At 50.6% G+C, this 16,538-nt stretch overlaps 1 protein-coding gene and 1 long non-coding RNA gene across 2 annotated transcripts; both read right to left on the bottom strand.

Annotated features, from left to right (window-relative positions):
- Nucleotides 1-3,236: 3,236 nt before the first annotated feature.
- Nucleotides 3,237-4,713, bottom strand: LOC123179307 (uncharacterized). Its single transcript, XM_044591547.1, has 4 exons — nucleotides 4,590-4,713; nucleotides 4,285-4,438; nucleotides 3,646-3,755; nucleotides 3,237-3,525 (listed from the first exon to the last, which is right to left on the bottom strand). Exons 2-4 carry the CDS (start codon nucleotides 4,426-4,428, stop codon nucleotides 3,360-3,362), a joined length of 420 nt encoding a protein of 139 aa, XP_044447482.1. The 5' UTR covers nucleotides 4,429-4,438; nucleotides 4,590-4,713; the 3' UTR covers nucleotides 3,237-3,359.
- A 1,871-nt stretch (nucleotides 4,714-6,584) lies between these two features.
- Nucleotides 6,585-9,574, bottom strand: LOC123179296 (uncharacterized). Its single transcript, XR_006490265.1, has 3 exons — nucleotides 9,461-9,574; nucleotides 9,177-9,329; nucleotides 6,585-6,912 (listed from the first exon to the last, which is right to left on the bottom strand). It is a non-coding gene; the product is annotated as an uncharacterized lncRNA (long non-coding RNA).
- Between the last annotated feature and the right edge of the window lie 6,964 nt (nucleotides 9,575-16,538).

The raw sequence follows: 16,538 nt of genomic DNA, 5'->3' as shown, positions 1-16,538 counted from the left end.
CAGAGACTCAAAAGGCCCAAGGCCCAGAGGTAGATTAGGGCGTGTAGATGTAAATCGCCATGTAATGTATAACTTGTATCATGAGGTATGAGAAAGTGAACCGAGCCGGATACGTGTATAAACCGGCATCGGGACTCTGTAAGCCGGCGGGCGTCGACCTGTGTATATAAAGGCACGACCCGGCGGCGGTTCAAGGACAAGAAAAGAGCAGCTCGAGATCTAGGTAAAGCGATTCCGCTTCCTGATCATCGAGACCACATCAATCCCACCACAACTGGATCGTAGGTTTTTACCTTCACCGCAAGGGGCCGAACCAGTATAAACTCTCCCGTGTCCTGTGTCCGGTTTAACCCCTTTAAACTAACCTGTTGCGATGGCTCCACGACTAAATCCTTTTGCTAGGACATCTGCCGCGACAATTCCACGACACCCTATCTATCAATTAAGTGAGGTTCAAAATATACAGAATGCATCCCAATAGTTACTTCTATATAGATGGAGCTAATATATAATGTATGTTTGGTTTGGTTGCTAATTAAGTAAGGGCCTTGTTCAGTGGATTATCTGAAATCAGTTTATATGGCTGGATCGATTTCGGTAGTAGATTGATCGACTAACAGTGTCCGTGCTTAGTAAATAATGCTTAGTAAATAAATAACTGACCAGTATACGAAGTGCATCAATTGCGTTCAAGATATCAAAACCACAGCAACATTTATCTTATGCGTTTAATGATTTGCTAAAGGGATGAGTAAAAAGACATGCTCAGATCAACCAGGAAAATAAGTTTCTTAATGATATGATTTGCACGCAGTCATGTGCTACAAACAGCAGTACGTAAAGAAGTACAGGTTCAGGTCAGATTAAACAAGTACGACCATGATAAGTAAGTAATTTTCCTCTTGTTTCTGGCTAATACAAGAGGCACATGCAAGTTGCTTTTCCGATTGCACAGAATTCGATACCTCGCTGGAGAACTGTCGGGAGTGCATGAACCTGCTTGGCATGACTGCCGCCTGCGTTCGTTGGAGCTGAGAGCCACCGAGCCGGCGTGACTCCTCCATGTTAGAACCGCAGCCCTCTAGCTACCTTTCCTCTCACTTGAATGGAGGTGGAAGAAGAAGAACAATGAACACGAAAGATTTTCCGGCCGACGCACGAACGCCCAAATCTTTTTTCTCTTTACAATGTCTACATCGCAACAACACCGGCGCGACTACAAGCAGTACAGAAGGGGGGCTTATACCCGGTGCCCACACACCCAACACCCACTAACAGCACGCACCACACCAGCCACTACCACATGACCCCGCCACTAACAAGCTAACTACATCCACGCCCACGCACAGCATGCATTGACTAATGGCCACACAACTCATACCGTGCGCACGTGCATGCAGCTGTTTGTTGCCAGCTCCCGCGGGCGGCTAGGCCAAGACCAACCGGCCATGATCAAGATTATTGCTTACAATTTCCCTTCTAATCTTGACACGGCTGGGCGTCGACGTCTCCACGCACCGCTGCGACATGCCATGTGCTCGCCGTCGCCGGCGTTGATGTAGCTCGCGTAGTTGTCGTCGTTACCTGGCGCACCGATGCCGGTCGCACCGTGCTCCGTCACGACTCCGGCAACACATGCCGAGCTCCTTCTCCACCGACGACACACGTCAGGCGTTCCTCTGCGCCCTGCACGTCCCGCGCACACCCGACGCGCCCGACGAGCCCAACCGCACCAGTGCGTCCCGCACGTCCCGCGTGCACCCGACGCGCCCGACCACACCACACGCCATGGACTCACCGCACGCCGCCTTCGCGTCCGCCATGGCAGCCGCCAGCTACAAACGGCGGAATGATGTAGCCGAACTCGAGCACGGACTCGAGCAGAACGGCGACATGCGCCTCCTCCCAACGTCAACCGCACGCTCGTACGTGCGCCCGCGGTCCTGACGCGCCCGACGCGTCCAGTGCGCACCCATAACACGCACCGGTCGCGCCCGGCTCGCCGCCGCGGCTTATTGCCCTGCACCGCTGCGTTTGCACCTCCATGCCGCCACGCCGCGCCACCGCAGTCTCTGCGCCACCACGCAGGTCCGCCGCGGCCGCCGCGGCTCCGTGCCACGCGCCTCCACGGTTGTCGCGCCGAGCCGCCGCGACCTCTGCACCACCACGCAAGTCCTCTGCGGCCTCCTCGTCTCCGCGACCACCGTGCTCTTTGCGCGCACGACATCACACCGCACAGCCGCGGACTCGCCGCGCGTCGCCGTCGCCACGCGCCGTAGCCGATGCCTCCATGTCGGCCGCGTCCGCCGTGGACGCCACCGCGCGCCACGGCCGCTCCTCGAACCTTGTGGCTCTGATACCAATTGTTGGAACCGCGGCCCTCTAGCTACCTCTCCTCTCACTCGAACGGAGGTGGAAGAAAAAGAACAGTGGTCACGAGAGATTTTCCGGCCGGCGCACGAACGCCACCACGGGCGCACGAACGCCCAAATCTTTTTCCTCTTTACACTGTCTACATGGCTACAACACCGGCGCGACTACAAGCAGTACAGGAGGGGGGTCTTATACCCGGTGCACACACACCCAACGCCCACTAACAGCACGCACCACACCGGCCACTACCACATGACCCAGCCACTAACAAGCTAACTACATCCACGCCCACGCACAGAATGCATTGACTAACGGCCACACAACCCATACCGTGCGTGCGTGCATGCAACTGTTTGTTGCCAGCTCCCGCGGACGGCTAGGCCAAGACCAACCGGCCGTGATCAAGATTATTGCTTACACTCCATGACCGCAGCCTGTGTCCGCTGGAGCAGCGAGCCACCGAGCCTTCTCGCCGTACATCGAAGCGCCGCCGCCATGGATCTTCGCTGGCCTTGCTTGATTTCACCAGGAGCTAGATTGATTCACGAGAACTGTGTATGTGTGTTGGGACTCGCAAGGAACGACGAACACACGCACTAGATTTCTCTCCTTATTTTTTCTCTCACGATTTTTTCTAAAAAAAGTCTCACGCAAGGTTGTGTTTCTATATATACAAGAACAACCGACAAAACAACTTAATCCTACTCTTACTACTAAGTACTAACACGTAGCAGACTCGAACTCGCACGCATATGCTATACTGCCACCTAAGCTAGCTAAGGACGGGCCAACTCTGAATGTTCCTATCAAGCTACAGTTTTGATGGATGCATGAACACAATCTACTCGAATAGTCAATAGATAGATAGATATATAATAACATGATACCATGTCACACAATATCACAAGGTACGATAGCATAGTGTTAGCTAGCCAAACTGTAGAGGTCATAATTGAACTGAAAACTAGATTGGCCATCTTTGGTTCTCATTTTTCGATCTTGTCTTCACTGGTTTCCTTGGTAATAGCCTCGCCTTCTACCACCTTGTCTGAATCGAGACCATAAACAGCAGTAGAAATCATACACAAAAATATCAACTTGTTAGCTGCATCGATTACACCCTGAACCGTACGTCCGTTGGACATCAAGCGCCTGCAGGTAAAGAGTGGTAGGTCAAATGAGATTATATGTGCGAAGTCCTGTCAAGCAAACAAATAAACAGGAAATTAAGGGAGAAAATGATCAAGTTGCATGCTCTGATATTGTACGTACAACGTAGAGGCATCTGGTCCTGGAGTGTTCTTTAACCGAGCTATCGAGGCTTCCAGCTTCTTCATCTTCATGTCCAGCTCAAATTCCAAGGCAGGGGACTTGCCAGCATGCTGGATTCATACACATAGATAATGGTCTGTACTTGCTTTGCATCATCAATCACTAAGTAAGCGCTGATTGCGAATGGTAAATAATTAGGAAGGATATTGTCTTGTCTCTCAACTAAGTGAAGCTCCATATGTATAGAATGCATCGTGCTTGTGTAGCATCTAGTCACATAATCATACTTACTGTACATGGATAAATGAAGTCACAGAATCATACTAGGAAGTACATCAGGCAGAAGATAAGATGGTTCAAGATATCAAAACCGCAGCAACATCCATCTTATGTGTTGCCACTAATTATTTGCTAAAGGGATAAGCCAAAAGCCATCATGCTCGGATTAACCAGGAAAAATAAGGTTGCTTAATGATATGATTGGCATGCTGTCCATCTACTGGTACATATGAGGTTAAACACACATGCATGCTGCTGTTTCGATTGCACAGATTATCTCTGGTTATATCGGCACTTGATGCCGTGAGATAGAAAAATCATGAGGAAAAAAAATCAATTTTGGTTAACAACTTTAGATACCTCGCTGGAGACCTCGCCGGAGAGCTGGCGGGAGCGCATGAACCTGCTTGACACGAACCGGCGTCCCTCCTCCGCGGCCGCCGCCTGCGTTCGCTGGAGCACGGAGCCACCCAGCCTCCTCGCGGCGCACCGAACCGACGCCATCGTCGACGGCCTGCGAACAATCAGTTAGGGATTAGCACGACAAGTTCGTCACGAATCACTAGTTCACCATGGCCGGCGGGCCGCGGCTCTCCCACCCCACCATTGACACACACACACACCATCGATCAGATTGCAGTCTTTGGAGATTTTGGTGAGGGTACCTTGCTGGTCGATCTGGGCGTTCTTTCCACAGGCGGCTAGGGTTCTTTTTTTTTTTTTTTTTTTGAGGGAAAGGCGGCTATGGTTCCTAGTTCGCCTTCTTTCCACCTCCGCCGACAACAAGAATGGGTTGGTACTTTTCCTCTTATTAATAAGAACTCTTTCCTTCTTTGTTTTTTTACTACTTTGTTTATTTTCCCGCATAGACTTGCTTCGTATAAACACCCAAATGCATCTTATAACCGATTTTCTTTGACAAAGAGAATATATTAATACCACGGAGATACCAATTACAACCTACCTCTGCACCAATCAAATGTTAAGACATCACAGATGGACACAACCAAAAACCAAAAAAAGAAGAAAAAAGAAAGGTCTTGCCATAGTGAACAATTCCTTGCAGTGCAGCACAAACCACCGTCAAAGACAACACCTGAAGTTCAGATTCTCCAAAAGCGACATATTTAACAGTGACCAGCGCCATCGTCTCCCAACTAAAGATCTTAGATTTTCACCCTGAAGAAAGTCCACGCTCTCAAAACAATGCCTTCAACAAGGCCTTTGCTAGGTACAACTAATTAAGGTCAGACCTTGGGTTTTCTCCTTGAAAGATAAGACTCAGTACTCCTTTAGTGCTGCCGCCTCCACATGCCGAGGCTACTGCTGAGAGTCATGAAACACCAAGCAAAGTCTTCATTGCCTCGAAGACTCGGTCGGCCATTACCAGTTCTCCAATTTCAGCCGTCATAACATTCTTCACCATTGTCAGCCCCACGAAAATTGAAACACCGACATGTCTGATGAGGTCAACAGATAGCGAAGCTCGCCACGCCCTCCTGGAGTAGCACAGGCTGATAATAACAGTGCGAACAACCAGATCCCATCTAATTCAGAAATCTATGGTTGTCATGCGCCCGAAAGATCTCTGGCAAAGCCTTCCGAAACTCGTCAACGGCCAGATCGATGAGAACGGCAACATGCAGATCACCGTCTTTGCGCGAGAAGAATCCTGATTCAGAACCAGCAGGCCCCATGCCGTCGGTCATATCAATGGACGAGAAGACGACCGTGACGCCCAAATCGGGCCCTACGGCCCATATCGTACCCGGCGCCGCCACTCTTGCATGATGCAGGCCGTTGTCACTCGTCCGCGCAATCGAGGCATCCAGCAGCCGCCAGGCCCTCTAGCCGCCAAAGCGCCGATACCTCCATGGAGCAACTCTACGCCAATGCCTTCATCTCGCGCCGCCACAGCAACCTCCCTCCGAGCTCCGCCGTACCTCCCCACTGTGAGTCGAGAGACTCCATCACGGCGCCCTCTGTGACGTGAATCCCCCGGGCGAGGGACTCCCATCGTGGCGTGCAGGCCATGCCCGCCGCCACCGCTGGCGCCGTAGGCAGCGGCGCCCAGGGGAGTGCGGCGGCGGCGGTTGTTGGCTAGGCCCTAAACCCTAAACCACCAGAGGCCTACACTTTGACATCTATCATCTATGCTTGTGTGCTGCCGTGGCCAGAACTAACAGGTAGGAATCTTGTCGAGAAAGTACTTCGACGGCAGTCATGGAGCGTGACCGAAACACAAGAGGGGGCCAACTCTATGCTCCTATCAAGCTACAGTTTTGTTGGATGCATGCACGTAATCTACTCGAATAGATAAAGCTCTTTCGAAAAAAAATAGCTCTATCTACTCGAATAGATCTAGCTTTTTTGAAAAAAATAGCTCTATCTACTCAAATAGATAGAGGTCATAATTGAACTGAAAACAAGCTTGGGCCATCTTTGGTTCTCAGTTTTGGATCTTGTCTTCACTGCTTTCCCTGGTACTAGCTGTGGCTTCCACCCCCTTGTCTAAACCGAGACCGTAGACAGCAGCAGAAATCATACACAAAAATAATAACCCTTTAGCTGCATTGACCGTAGGACATCATACACATGTGGTAGGTCAAATGTGAGTATCATACACATGTGGTAGGTCAAATGTGACCGTAGGACATCATACACATTTGACATCATTTGACCTACCACTCATTAAACCGAGACCGTGTACACCCTGAACTGTACGCCCGTAGGACATCAAGCGCCTGCAAGTATTGAGTGGTAGGTCAAATGAGATTATATGTATCAACTCCTGTCAAACAAACAAATAAACGGGAAATTAAGGAAGTAATTGATCAAGTTGGATGCATCTTCTTTGATCGTCTGATATTGTACGCACAACGTAGAGGCATGTGGTCTTGGAGTGTTCTTCAACTTAGCTATCATGGCTTCCAGCTCCTTCCTGTTCTTTTCCAGCTCAGAATCCAAGGCAGGGAACTTGCCAGCATGCTGGATTGATACACATAGAAATGGTCACTCTACTTGCGTTACGTATCATCAATAACTAAGTAACCGCTGGTTGCCATTTGTAAATATCTAAGAAGGATATTGTCTTGTCTGTCAATTAAGTGAGGTTCCATATGTAGAGAATGCATCGTGCATGTGTAGGAACTAGTCGCAGAATCATACTTACTGTATATGAATAAATGAAGTCACAGAATAATACAAGGAAGTACATCATGTAGAAGATGAGATGATTCAAGATATCAAAACCGCAGCAACATCCATCTTATGTGTTGCCACTCATTAATACCGAAAAATGCTAGTGCCATTTGCCCCTGCTTTACAGATAATGCATCGACCATACAAGACCATCACATACAACTCAACACCACGCCACACCACAACACAACACACCCAAGGCCTGATACAACATGTACACGAACAGCCACACCACCCCAACATGCCAAGCCAACGGCAAATGAGCAATGAGGGCCCTGCTTGAAGTAGTCGGAGTACTCCACTATGACAGAACTGTCACAAAGAGACAAAGCTGAGTTTGAGGAATGTTGGCATCCAAGACGGTGCCTTCAAGAAAGGGACCAACACCGGAGTGCTGTCACCATCGGATCCAAAGGATCATGGTTCTCTACTGGACCATCCGAAGGGGTAAAGTAGCCACGATGATGCCTTCAGGAAGGAGACGATGCCCACGTGCGCAGCCGCCGTCAGCCCGACCAAGCCGCACGGGGAATATCCCGTGGCACGCACACTCTACCTTGGAAGTGTCACCACTCGCCGAAGAACCGTCCGCCACGCCGCCCGGACGGCCATAGATACCAGCCCGTACATGAGCCGCGCACCCCGCCCACGAGAAGCGCGACACCCACCACCAAGGCCGCCGTCCAAGGCAAACAAGACCTCACCGCAACTAGCACGACGGCAAATGGGCGTCGCCGACCGGTGAGAGGTAGAAGGCACCTCCTTCCACCCAACAATGGACCCTCTGGCAGGAAAGAAGCCCAACCAACCAGATCGAAGCAGTGGCACCCTCGTCGAGCCGCTGTGTAGAACTGCACGCACCAGCCATTTCAACGAAAAGCTCGGGTTATGGGAGAGGGCCGCACATTAAACTCCAACACCCCCCCTCCCTCACATCTATGCTCCTTTGGAGTTTATGACATGGGCAGCGGAAGTGGGGCAAACCGCAATTATTTATTGCGTTTACTGGGTTTTGAACCCTAAACCTCTTGGTTGCATGTTTATGGACCTAACCAGTTCACCCATGAACTCAAGCTGACGGGGAAAGATGGGCTCTGCATTTATAGTCAACACTCATAATTTAATTACGTCAGTCAAGTCTTAAACTCAAAACCTTTTGGCTCCGATACCATGTAGAGCTGCACGCACCAGCCAGTTCACCCAAAAGCTCGAGCTATCGGAGAGGGCCTATACTCCCACACACCGATCTCCCACAAACAGAGCCGCCCTCATCCGCCGCATCCACCATCCGAAGAGCAGAGGAGGAGGAGGTCAACCACCTCCGTCACACTCCTAACCCCACCAGCCGGACGCCACGACATGGGCGGCCGCCGGTGATCCACGCCGCCCGCGGCCTGCCCCACGAGATTAGATCTTAAAGGGTTGCAAGAGTCGAAGCAACCAACTCTGGTCCCGCGTGCACTTCCTCCATGCCGCTCACCGCACCGCCGACATCTTCCAGCCCTGCCGCACCGCTATGCTGCCGCTCCCAACGCCTAGGGCGGCACTGAGGTTCGGGTGAGCCACCCCGCGTCAAGCCACCCATGTGAGGGGAAGAAGAACTCCCTGCCGCCGCCGCCAGCGGTTGGGCGTGGTTGTGGCCCCCGATGGGAGGAGAGGAGAAGGCGGGGAGTCCCGCCCGTGGCTAGGGCTAGTCTCCCGGGCGCTAGCGAGGGCGTCACCGGAGAAACGGGAAAGGGTGCGGTGCCACTAATTATTTGCTAAAGGGATAAGCAAAAAGCCATCATGCTCGGATTAACCAGGAAAAAAAGGTTTTCTTAATGAAATGATTTGCATGCTGTCCTGTTGCTAGTAAGTCAGGATGTACATGCATGTTCAGGTCAGGATAATCAAGTTGATTATGATAAGTAATCTTGTTTTTGTTTCTAGCTAATACAAGAGACACATACATGCTGCTGTTTCGATTGCACAGGATTTCACTGGCTACATCGGCACTTGATGCCGTGAGATACAAAAATCATGAGAGAAAAGGTCAAATTTGGTTAAGATACCTGATCGCGACATCGCCGGAGAGCTGGCGGTTGCGCATGAACCTGCTTGGCACGAGCCGGCGTCCCTCCTCCGCGGCCGCCGCCTGCGTTCGCTGGAGCACGGAGCCACCCAGCCTCCTCGCGGCGCACCGAACCAACGCCATCGTCGACTGCCTGCGCACAATCGGTTAGGGTTTAGCATGACAAGTTCGTCACGAGTCACTAGTTCACCACCGCCGGCGTGCTGCGGCTGTCCCGCCCCACCATCGATCAGTTGCAGTCTGTAGAGATTTCGGTGAGGATACCTTGCGGATCGATCTGGGCCTTTCACAGGCCCTCGTTCCACCTCCGCCGACAACAATGGGTAGGCACTTTTCCTCTTATAATAATAACTCTTTGTTTCTTTCTTTTTCGGAAACACTAACGCCCACACTTGTGGCACTTTTCCAACTCGCCCACACGCCTAAATCATCGTCCAATGCAGTTTGCATAAATCTTGACACGAAAAGGTGAATTTGATGTGCCACGTAGGACGGGGCTAGTGTGTGGGCGTTGGAGAGTTTGCCCACACGCCCCGCACCATGCTGTTTGCCAGCTGCCTGTGTGGGCGAACTAATTTCTGCCCACACAGCCACCACCTAGTCCATGCGCGTGTGGGCGAACTGTTTTTCGCCCACACGACGACTCCTACGTTGTGGATGGCAACTGCAGTTACGCGAACGTGGCAACTAGGTAAACACACATGGCAACTATAATTCGTTGCTTGACGGCAACTGCAGTTGCGCGTACGTGGCAACAAGATAAACACACATGGCAATTGTGATTAACCATATGCTTAGACCACTCGTGACAACTAGGTAAACACACATGGCAACTACTGTTTGACCATATGTGGCAAGTAGTTAATCACATACGGCAACTACGATTTGATTACACGCGGCAACTACCATAAATTAGACATGGCAACTATAGTTAACCAAAACAGATAGAGTTGCCGTGCTTTTACAACTACACTTGCCATCCCGGATAACTACATCTGCCATCCCGGATGGCAACTAAATCGTCATCCCGCGGGTACCTAACCTAGCTGCGCTAGGACGTGTGGGCATTCTTGCTTCGTGCCACACGCGCGAGGTGGAGATGAGTAGTACTTGTTGGGCGTGTGGCACGAAGTAGCTGCGCCCACACGTGTGGGCAATTCTAATGCCCGCCCACACACAACCCGTGTGGGCTGCCTTGTGCTCACGCCACACACGATGTGTGGGCGGATGCCTAATATACCACACGTGTGGCAGTTATCGGCGTCCTTCTTTTTATCCTTTGGCAGGAACTTGTTTTTTAGGGTTTTGGCAGAAATTTGTTTTTTAAACACCGAAATGCACCTTATAATTGAATATATCAGAAATAATTGAGTTTTGCAAAAACACGTCTACATGTGCGGTAAGGACATTTCCAAGGCTAACCTTCGAACCGTCCGCAATCGTCCGGTCCGCATGATCTGGACGTGTTGTGCCATCTACATTGGTCCGCAACGTGGTCTGGATGCACATTTTTCTGTAAACCGGAGACAAATCTGGGTGCTTTGCCGGTGTCCGGATAGCAGCCATGTCCGCTTCTGACCACCCTGACCCACCCATAACCTTCCTCTCTCGTTCGCGCGTGTTCCCGTAGGTGCCACCTGCCCCCATTCATGCAGTTGTAGAGGGCCGATCCCCATTGAAGCCGGCAACAGAGCGGATGCGACTTCTTACGCGCCAGCATTGCAGGGGCGTGCCAGCCGAGGGCGCTGCTCGCGATGCGTCCCCGTTGTCCGCGCAAGTTTAATGACAGAGACGCGTTGCTATATAGGACGGGACGGATATCTACCACGTCCGTTTGACGCCCCGTCCGTCCGTATGCCACCATTAAGCAGGCTCACCGGCCGAGAAACCTACTGTGGCGCCACGCATTGACGCACCCGAATGCCTGGCCTCACCGGAATCCGGTATTTAAAGACGACCACACTCAGCTTACTCCAAACCACAACAGAAGCCGCTCCACATCCTCCTCCCTTGCACCACCTCCGCCTTGACTGTAGGCGGCAACCATCTACGGGAGAGCCTTTCGACGGAGATGAAGCACGAGGTGACCGCCCTTGCAGCCGTCTGGCAGAGCCGCCGTGCTAGGCGGATGGAGGCCGGCTTGCCGGCCAGCTCGCCCTAGGTCATCGATAACGAGGACAACTCCACGATGGAGACGGGCTCCGATGACACTGCACCAAAGCCCGCACCTATGCATGCCAACTTCACCATGGAGCAGGCGCAGGCGCACTACAACGCCGCCATGGCGGCGGAGCGGCCTGCATCGGCGCCTATGGTGGCCTTCCAGCAGGCGCAGGAGGAACAACGGTACAACATATTCCTCCTAGAGAAACATCGGTTGGCAGAGAGCCAGATCGACGGCGAGCATGCGAATGAGGAGGCCATGGCCGTGGTGAATGCCAACTTCGTCGTGGAGCAGCGTGCGATCTACGAGACCATGCGTGCTCAAGCCACCGCTCACCAGGAAGTTGCCATTGCGGAGGCGCCACTGCTGGCGAACGCGGATGAGAACAATGCAAGATGTGCCTCTTACACGCCGCCAACGAACTATCGGGCGGCCCGGCTGGACGACGATAGTGCCAGCACCACCATTTCAATCATGGACCCCACGTCCATCCGCGACGGACAAGTCACAGACTCCTCCGAGAATGAGTAGGGCACAGGAGGCGACAGGGCCTTGTGTCCAATGTGGGTCGGTCTGTCACCCATGTTCTACTCTTCCTCGCCGGAGACTGCACCTTCACTTCACGGGTCTTACCACCGTCGTTCATGGAGACGGGCAGATGGAGGAGGTGGTCGCCGACGCGGAATAGAAAGGAGGTGGACGATGGCCGGCCGCCATCATATGGTAGGATCGGTTTAGGGTCGGTTTTTTTTCTAAATGTTCGAAATGTAATGAAAATCCGTCATGTTTGCATGAATGTTGTCTAGTTTATATGAAAATCCATCATATGTTCCATGAATTTTGTTTGGCTAGTTGAAAATTTGTTTGAAATGTATGCATGTAGTGTTGGATTGCTGGCTCCCGCATACATGTTCGTGGACTAGCGGGTCGCTATAGGAGATGCCCTAAGTATTGCACACCTAAATTCTATGTTATCGACCAACACGGAGATTCATGTTGGCATTTCCCCCCTTTTTCTTTTTATGCTTGATTGAGTCACTTAGATGTGTAATAACTTAGGCACGTTTAGATGTGCCCTACAGGTACCCCCAATAATATGACCTACTAATAATGGGACTATTATTTCTACCCGTCCATCATCCCTTTTACAAAAGAACCCTTGCATTTAATGTAAATTAACCGGTAGTCCAACTTAAGTCACAGCCGGACCCTTTTTTTAGTTTTTCAAAAACCCCGCGGCATTTGAGGTAATTAGCCTGCCATCCATATTTAAGTCAAACGAATCAATTTTTTGCATTTTAACAGAAAACCCTGGATTTTTTGATTAATCAATCTACAGTCCATCTGAAACGAGTGCTTATCTAAATTATCAATATCTTTTAAACCGTACCTTCAATTTTAACATGTTATGTATGAAATTTGATTAGCAAAGACGTGTAGAATCCGGATATGATATCATTTTACCTATCATATATTTTATTTTGGATGCAAACTTAATCTATAACACACGATCTATTTTTCTTTTGTATCGGCGGCGATCCCGATTGCAAATGAACAACCACTAAAACCAGATTGAGAAGAAAAAACATCAATAACGATGCATGCACACCAGTGAAAAAAATTGCAGGAAAAAAAATTGATTTCTCAACTTATTCCAAGCGAGCGCGTAAGAGAGAGAGAGAGAGAGAGAGAGAGAGAGAGAGAGAGAGAAAGGAGGGAGAGAGAGACCTTGGTTGTGTGAGAACTAAGGCCACCTCTAACGAGGGTGAGGAGGATAAGCGACAACACAAATATGATGCCCTGTTAAAATAAAGAACATGGATTTATTGGAGGGTCTCGTCTTGCCCTTCCCAGTTCCCACACGTGGGTGCTGCTATAGGGTGCCTTCAGCGCTTTCTGACACCCATTTGGTTAGCGAGGTGAATCCCATTCAGGCAAGCTTGGGCTTCAACCATTGATGCATCAATTGTTGTAATCGGATGACAACTTGCTGCCAAGAATTGCCGCATGTCGTTTCTCAAACAAGCACCAGTAGCGCCTCTCCCTGATGACGCATCGAAAGCTGCATCAACATTAACTGTCACAAAATCCTCTGGACATTCTTCTTTGGCACAGTTTTAACAAAGCACGCACATAATTAGCTACCAACACTTGAATAGACATAACAGTTTGTGGTGTAGACTGCATGTTCTCTTCGTGCACCAAATGTCTCCTTCTCCACCAAATATACCAAGCTGCTGTAAGGATGGTTTCACGTGGATAACTAATGCTGGCGTTCAAGCGACTGGTAAAGTTTGCATCAACCTCGCAAGCCTCAGTTATGACCTCCTTCAAACCTAGTTTTCTCCAAATTTCCATAGCTCCTACACATGTTTTTTTTAGAAAAGGAGGATGACCTCGGCCTCTGCATCTGGGCGATGCATACGGCCGCTTTATTAATTATTCTCACAAGACCTTACAAAATCAATACAACAGCAAGACTAAAGCCGCCGTCTAAGCAACAAATTGTCGCTACACCTATCCAGTTGATGAAGGGGCGCAGATAGCCTGGGCCTAATACCAAGCAAACATCGCAGTCAAGCCTAACATCTAAGACCTGAGACCCCCAACCTAGCCACTTGCCGGGTCTAGGGCACACTGGTCCGGCGTGCTCTCAGAGGCCGTCGCCGCCAACTGCCACCGCTCCATCTTCAGAGCTGTACAGATGCATCAACCTTGCTCGGTTCAGCTATCGTCGACGCCACCACGGCGCCCAACGGCACCTCCTCCCTGCGCGCAAACAGCTGAACACGTCGCGGTCGCCACTGATACACCTCAGCGCCATGCTGCCAAGTATCACCAGCCGACACAGCTTGAAGTCCTTGGAGGATCTGTCATGCGTAGCACCTGCCGACCAGGCATGACCAAGCGTAGCACCTGTCGGTCAGGCATGACTTGACATCTCCACCGAAGCTCCGTGCAAGACGAAGCCGCTCCACCTCCTGCCTCTGACTTCCAGCGCTGCTCCACAAACGATGCTCCCAAGAGAGAAACGACACCGCAGTGCCCCCATCGCCATCGTCCGATCTGGAACACCAGATCCTAGGGTTTCCCGGAGCAGCACGAGTGGGCCGACAGTAGTTACACGACGATGCCTTCATCAAGGTAACGGCGTAGAACGCCGCCATCGCCTGCCGTCGGCTCGGTTTTCACTGGCAACCATGTCTCCCCAACTCGCAGCCAGGACAAGATGATGGATCTCGAGATCTGATCACCAAGCTTCTGGCCGGCCACCGCCGACGAAGAAGATGGCCACCACCACTGGCTACACCGGCCAGAACAGATCTGCCATGGGTGCCGCCAAGCAGTCCACCAGGCCCTCGACGCCGCCGCCGATCTAAAGCCAGATGACATGCCGCCGAAGAGCGCATCGCGCCGCCGCCCGATCCAGGCCAGCCGCTGCAGCAGCCGCCCGTGGCCCAAGGCAGGGCCGACCGCTGCCACCGTCGAAGCCAACGCCGTCGCTTCTAGATCGGCCGCACCTCCACGCATGTTGGGGTCCCCCACCCCTGAGACGCGGGAGGGAGGAAGAGCCCCCGCCACCGCCGTCGGCCTCCGGGCGCAAGCCGGCGGCGGCAAGGGTTGGGGAGCCCGAGTCGCCCGAGCGGGGGGCGATCCGAGCATAATTTGCACTTGAGTTTGCTTTATATCCTTGCAGTAAGTATTACAAACCGGACATAGGCTGTTGGTGATTATGTGTCGACTAGCCAGGACCCCATAGCATGGTAAGATTCCATGAAGGCACTTCCAGGCAAATATTTTGATCTTTGCTGGTAAATAACACTTCCAGAGAGATCCTTCCAGACCATGTTCAAACCTGACGATCCCGCCGGTCCATCGGCACGCTGAATAGAGGGCCCGAATTGAGACTTCCACTCCATATGGTAAGCAGACCGGACTGAGAATACCCCATATTTACTAAACCTCCATGCAACAAAATCTTCCATGCCCGTTTGACTCAACGGGATTGCTAGAATTTGATTCACATCAACATCCCAGAAGATTGACCCGATTAGATCCTCATCCCAATTCCCGTGACTGGGTTAATTAAATCTTGCACTTCCCGAAAATACACTCGGAAGTTCAATTGTCTGGAGGTTACATTAGTTTATCTCCATGTTTTCGAACAGGTTTGTAAAGGAGTGCTGAATGAATAACCTTGTGTTGATTAAAAGAAAGTCAAGAATGATAGTCTCTGCCGCTTGGTGATGGGAAAAAACTCAAGGCAATCGAGTGAATGGATCTCTAATAGACGTCCACAATTTTGTTCGAGAGTGAGCCTTCAAAGACAATTGGAATCTGATAAAAGCAGTGGAGAGAATAAGGCCAACAACCATTTCCGATGACCCACCGTTAACGTACAACAAGCTATGTAATGTATGTCCACACCAAGTCCTACGGTTTCACTCGTATAGATAAGAGATCTAATAACATGATACAATGTCACACAATATCACAACAATAGTATGGTGCTAGCTAGCCAAACTGCATGTCATCATAATTTAACTGAAAACAAGCTGGGCCATCTTTGATTCTCAATCATCGATCATATCTTCACCGACTTTCTCTGCGAACCCTAACATCCTGTCAGCACCAGTGATACCAAATAGAAAAGCACTGCCATAAACGAAAAATGTCGCCTTGCAAGCCAAATCTAGCACACCTCGAGCCCTTTCTGTGTACTTCTTAAAGCGCCTGTATGTAAAGAGGAGTAGGTCAAATGCGAAATATATATATAACAACTCCTGTCAGACAAACTAACAGGAAATTACAGGAAGAAGATCAAGTGATTTTGTATCCTACATAGGGTCAAATGGTCTTTTTTGAGTGGCTTGTGCAAAAAATGCTTCTCAATAGCCTCCTTTTTTAGTGGGTTCTTCTCAATAGCCTTGTTCAACACATCATACAACTCCTCCTCCGCCTGCTGTATCAGGCGTGTAGAGTGTCCACAAGCATGCTGGAATGATACACATAGATAATAATGGTCAATGTACTTAATTTGCATCGTCGATCATTATTTAAGCACTGATTGTGACTGGTAAATAATTAAGAAAAATCATGTCAAGTCCGTCAATCAAAATATACGGAATGCATCCTTCATGTGTAGCAACTATTGTCAGAATCATACTTACCGTATAT

This window comes from Triticum aestivum, chromosome 1D (genome assembly GCF_018294505.1).
Source record: "Triticum aestivum cultivar Chinese Spring chromosome 1D, IWGSC CS RefSeq v2.1, whole genome shotgun sequence".
Lineage (NCBI taxonomy): Eukaryota > Viridiplantae > Streptophyta > Magnoliopsida > Poales > Poaceae > Triticum > Triticum aestivum.
This window is presented reverse-complemented; position numbering and strand designations above follow the sequence as displayed.

Excerpts from the sequence above, each read along its gene's own strand:
- LOC123179307 (XM_044591547.1), bottom strand. The coding sequence starts at position 4,428 with ATGGCGTCGGTTCGGTGCGCCGCGAGGAGGCTGGGTGGCTCCGTGCTC. Across the intron at positions 3,756-4,284 it reads CCGGCGAGGTCTCCAGCGAG|CATGCTGGCAAGTCCCCTGC; the intron begins GTATCTAAAGTT and ends GTATGAATCCAG. Across the intron at positions 3,526-3,645 it reads GGACCAGATGCCTCTACGTT|GCGCTTGATGTCCAACGGAC; the intron begins GTACGTACAATA and ends CTTTACCTGCAG.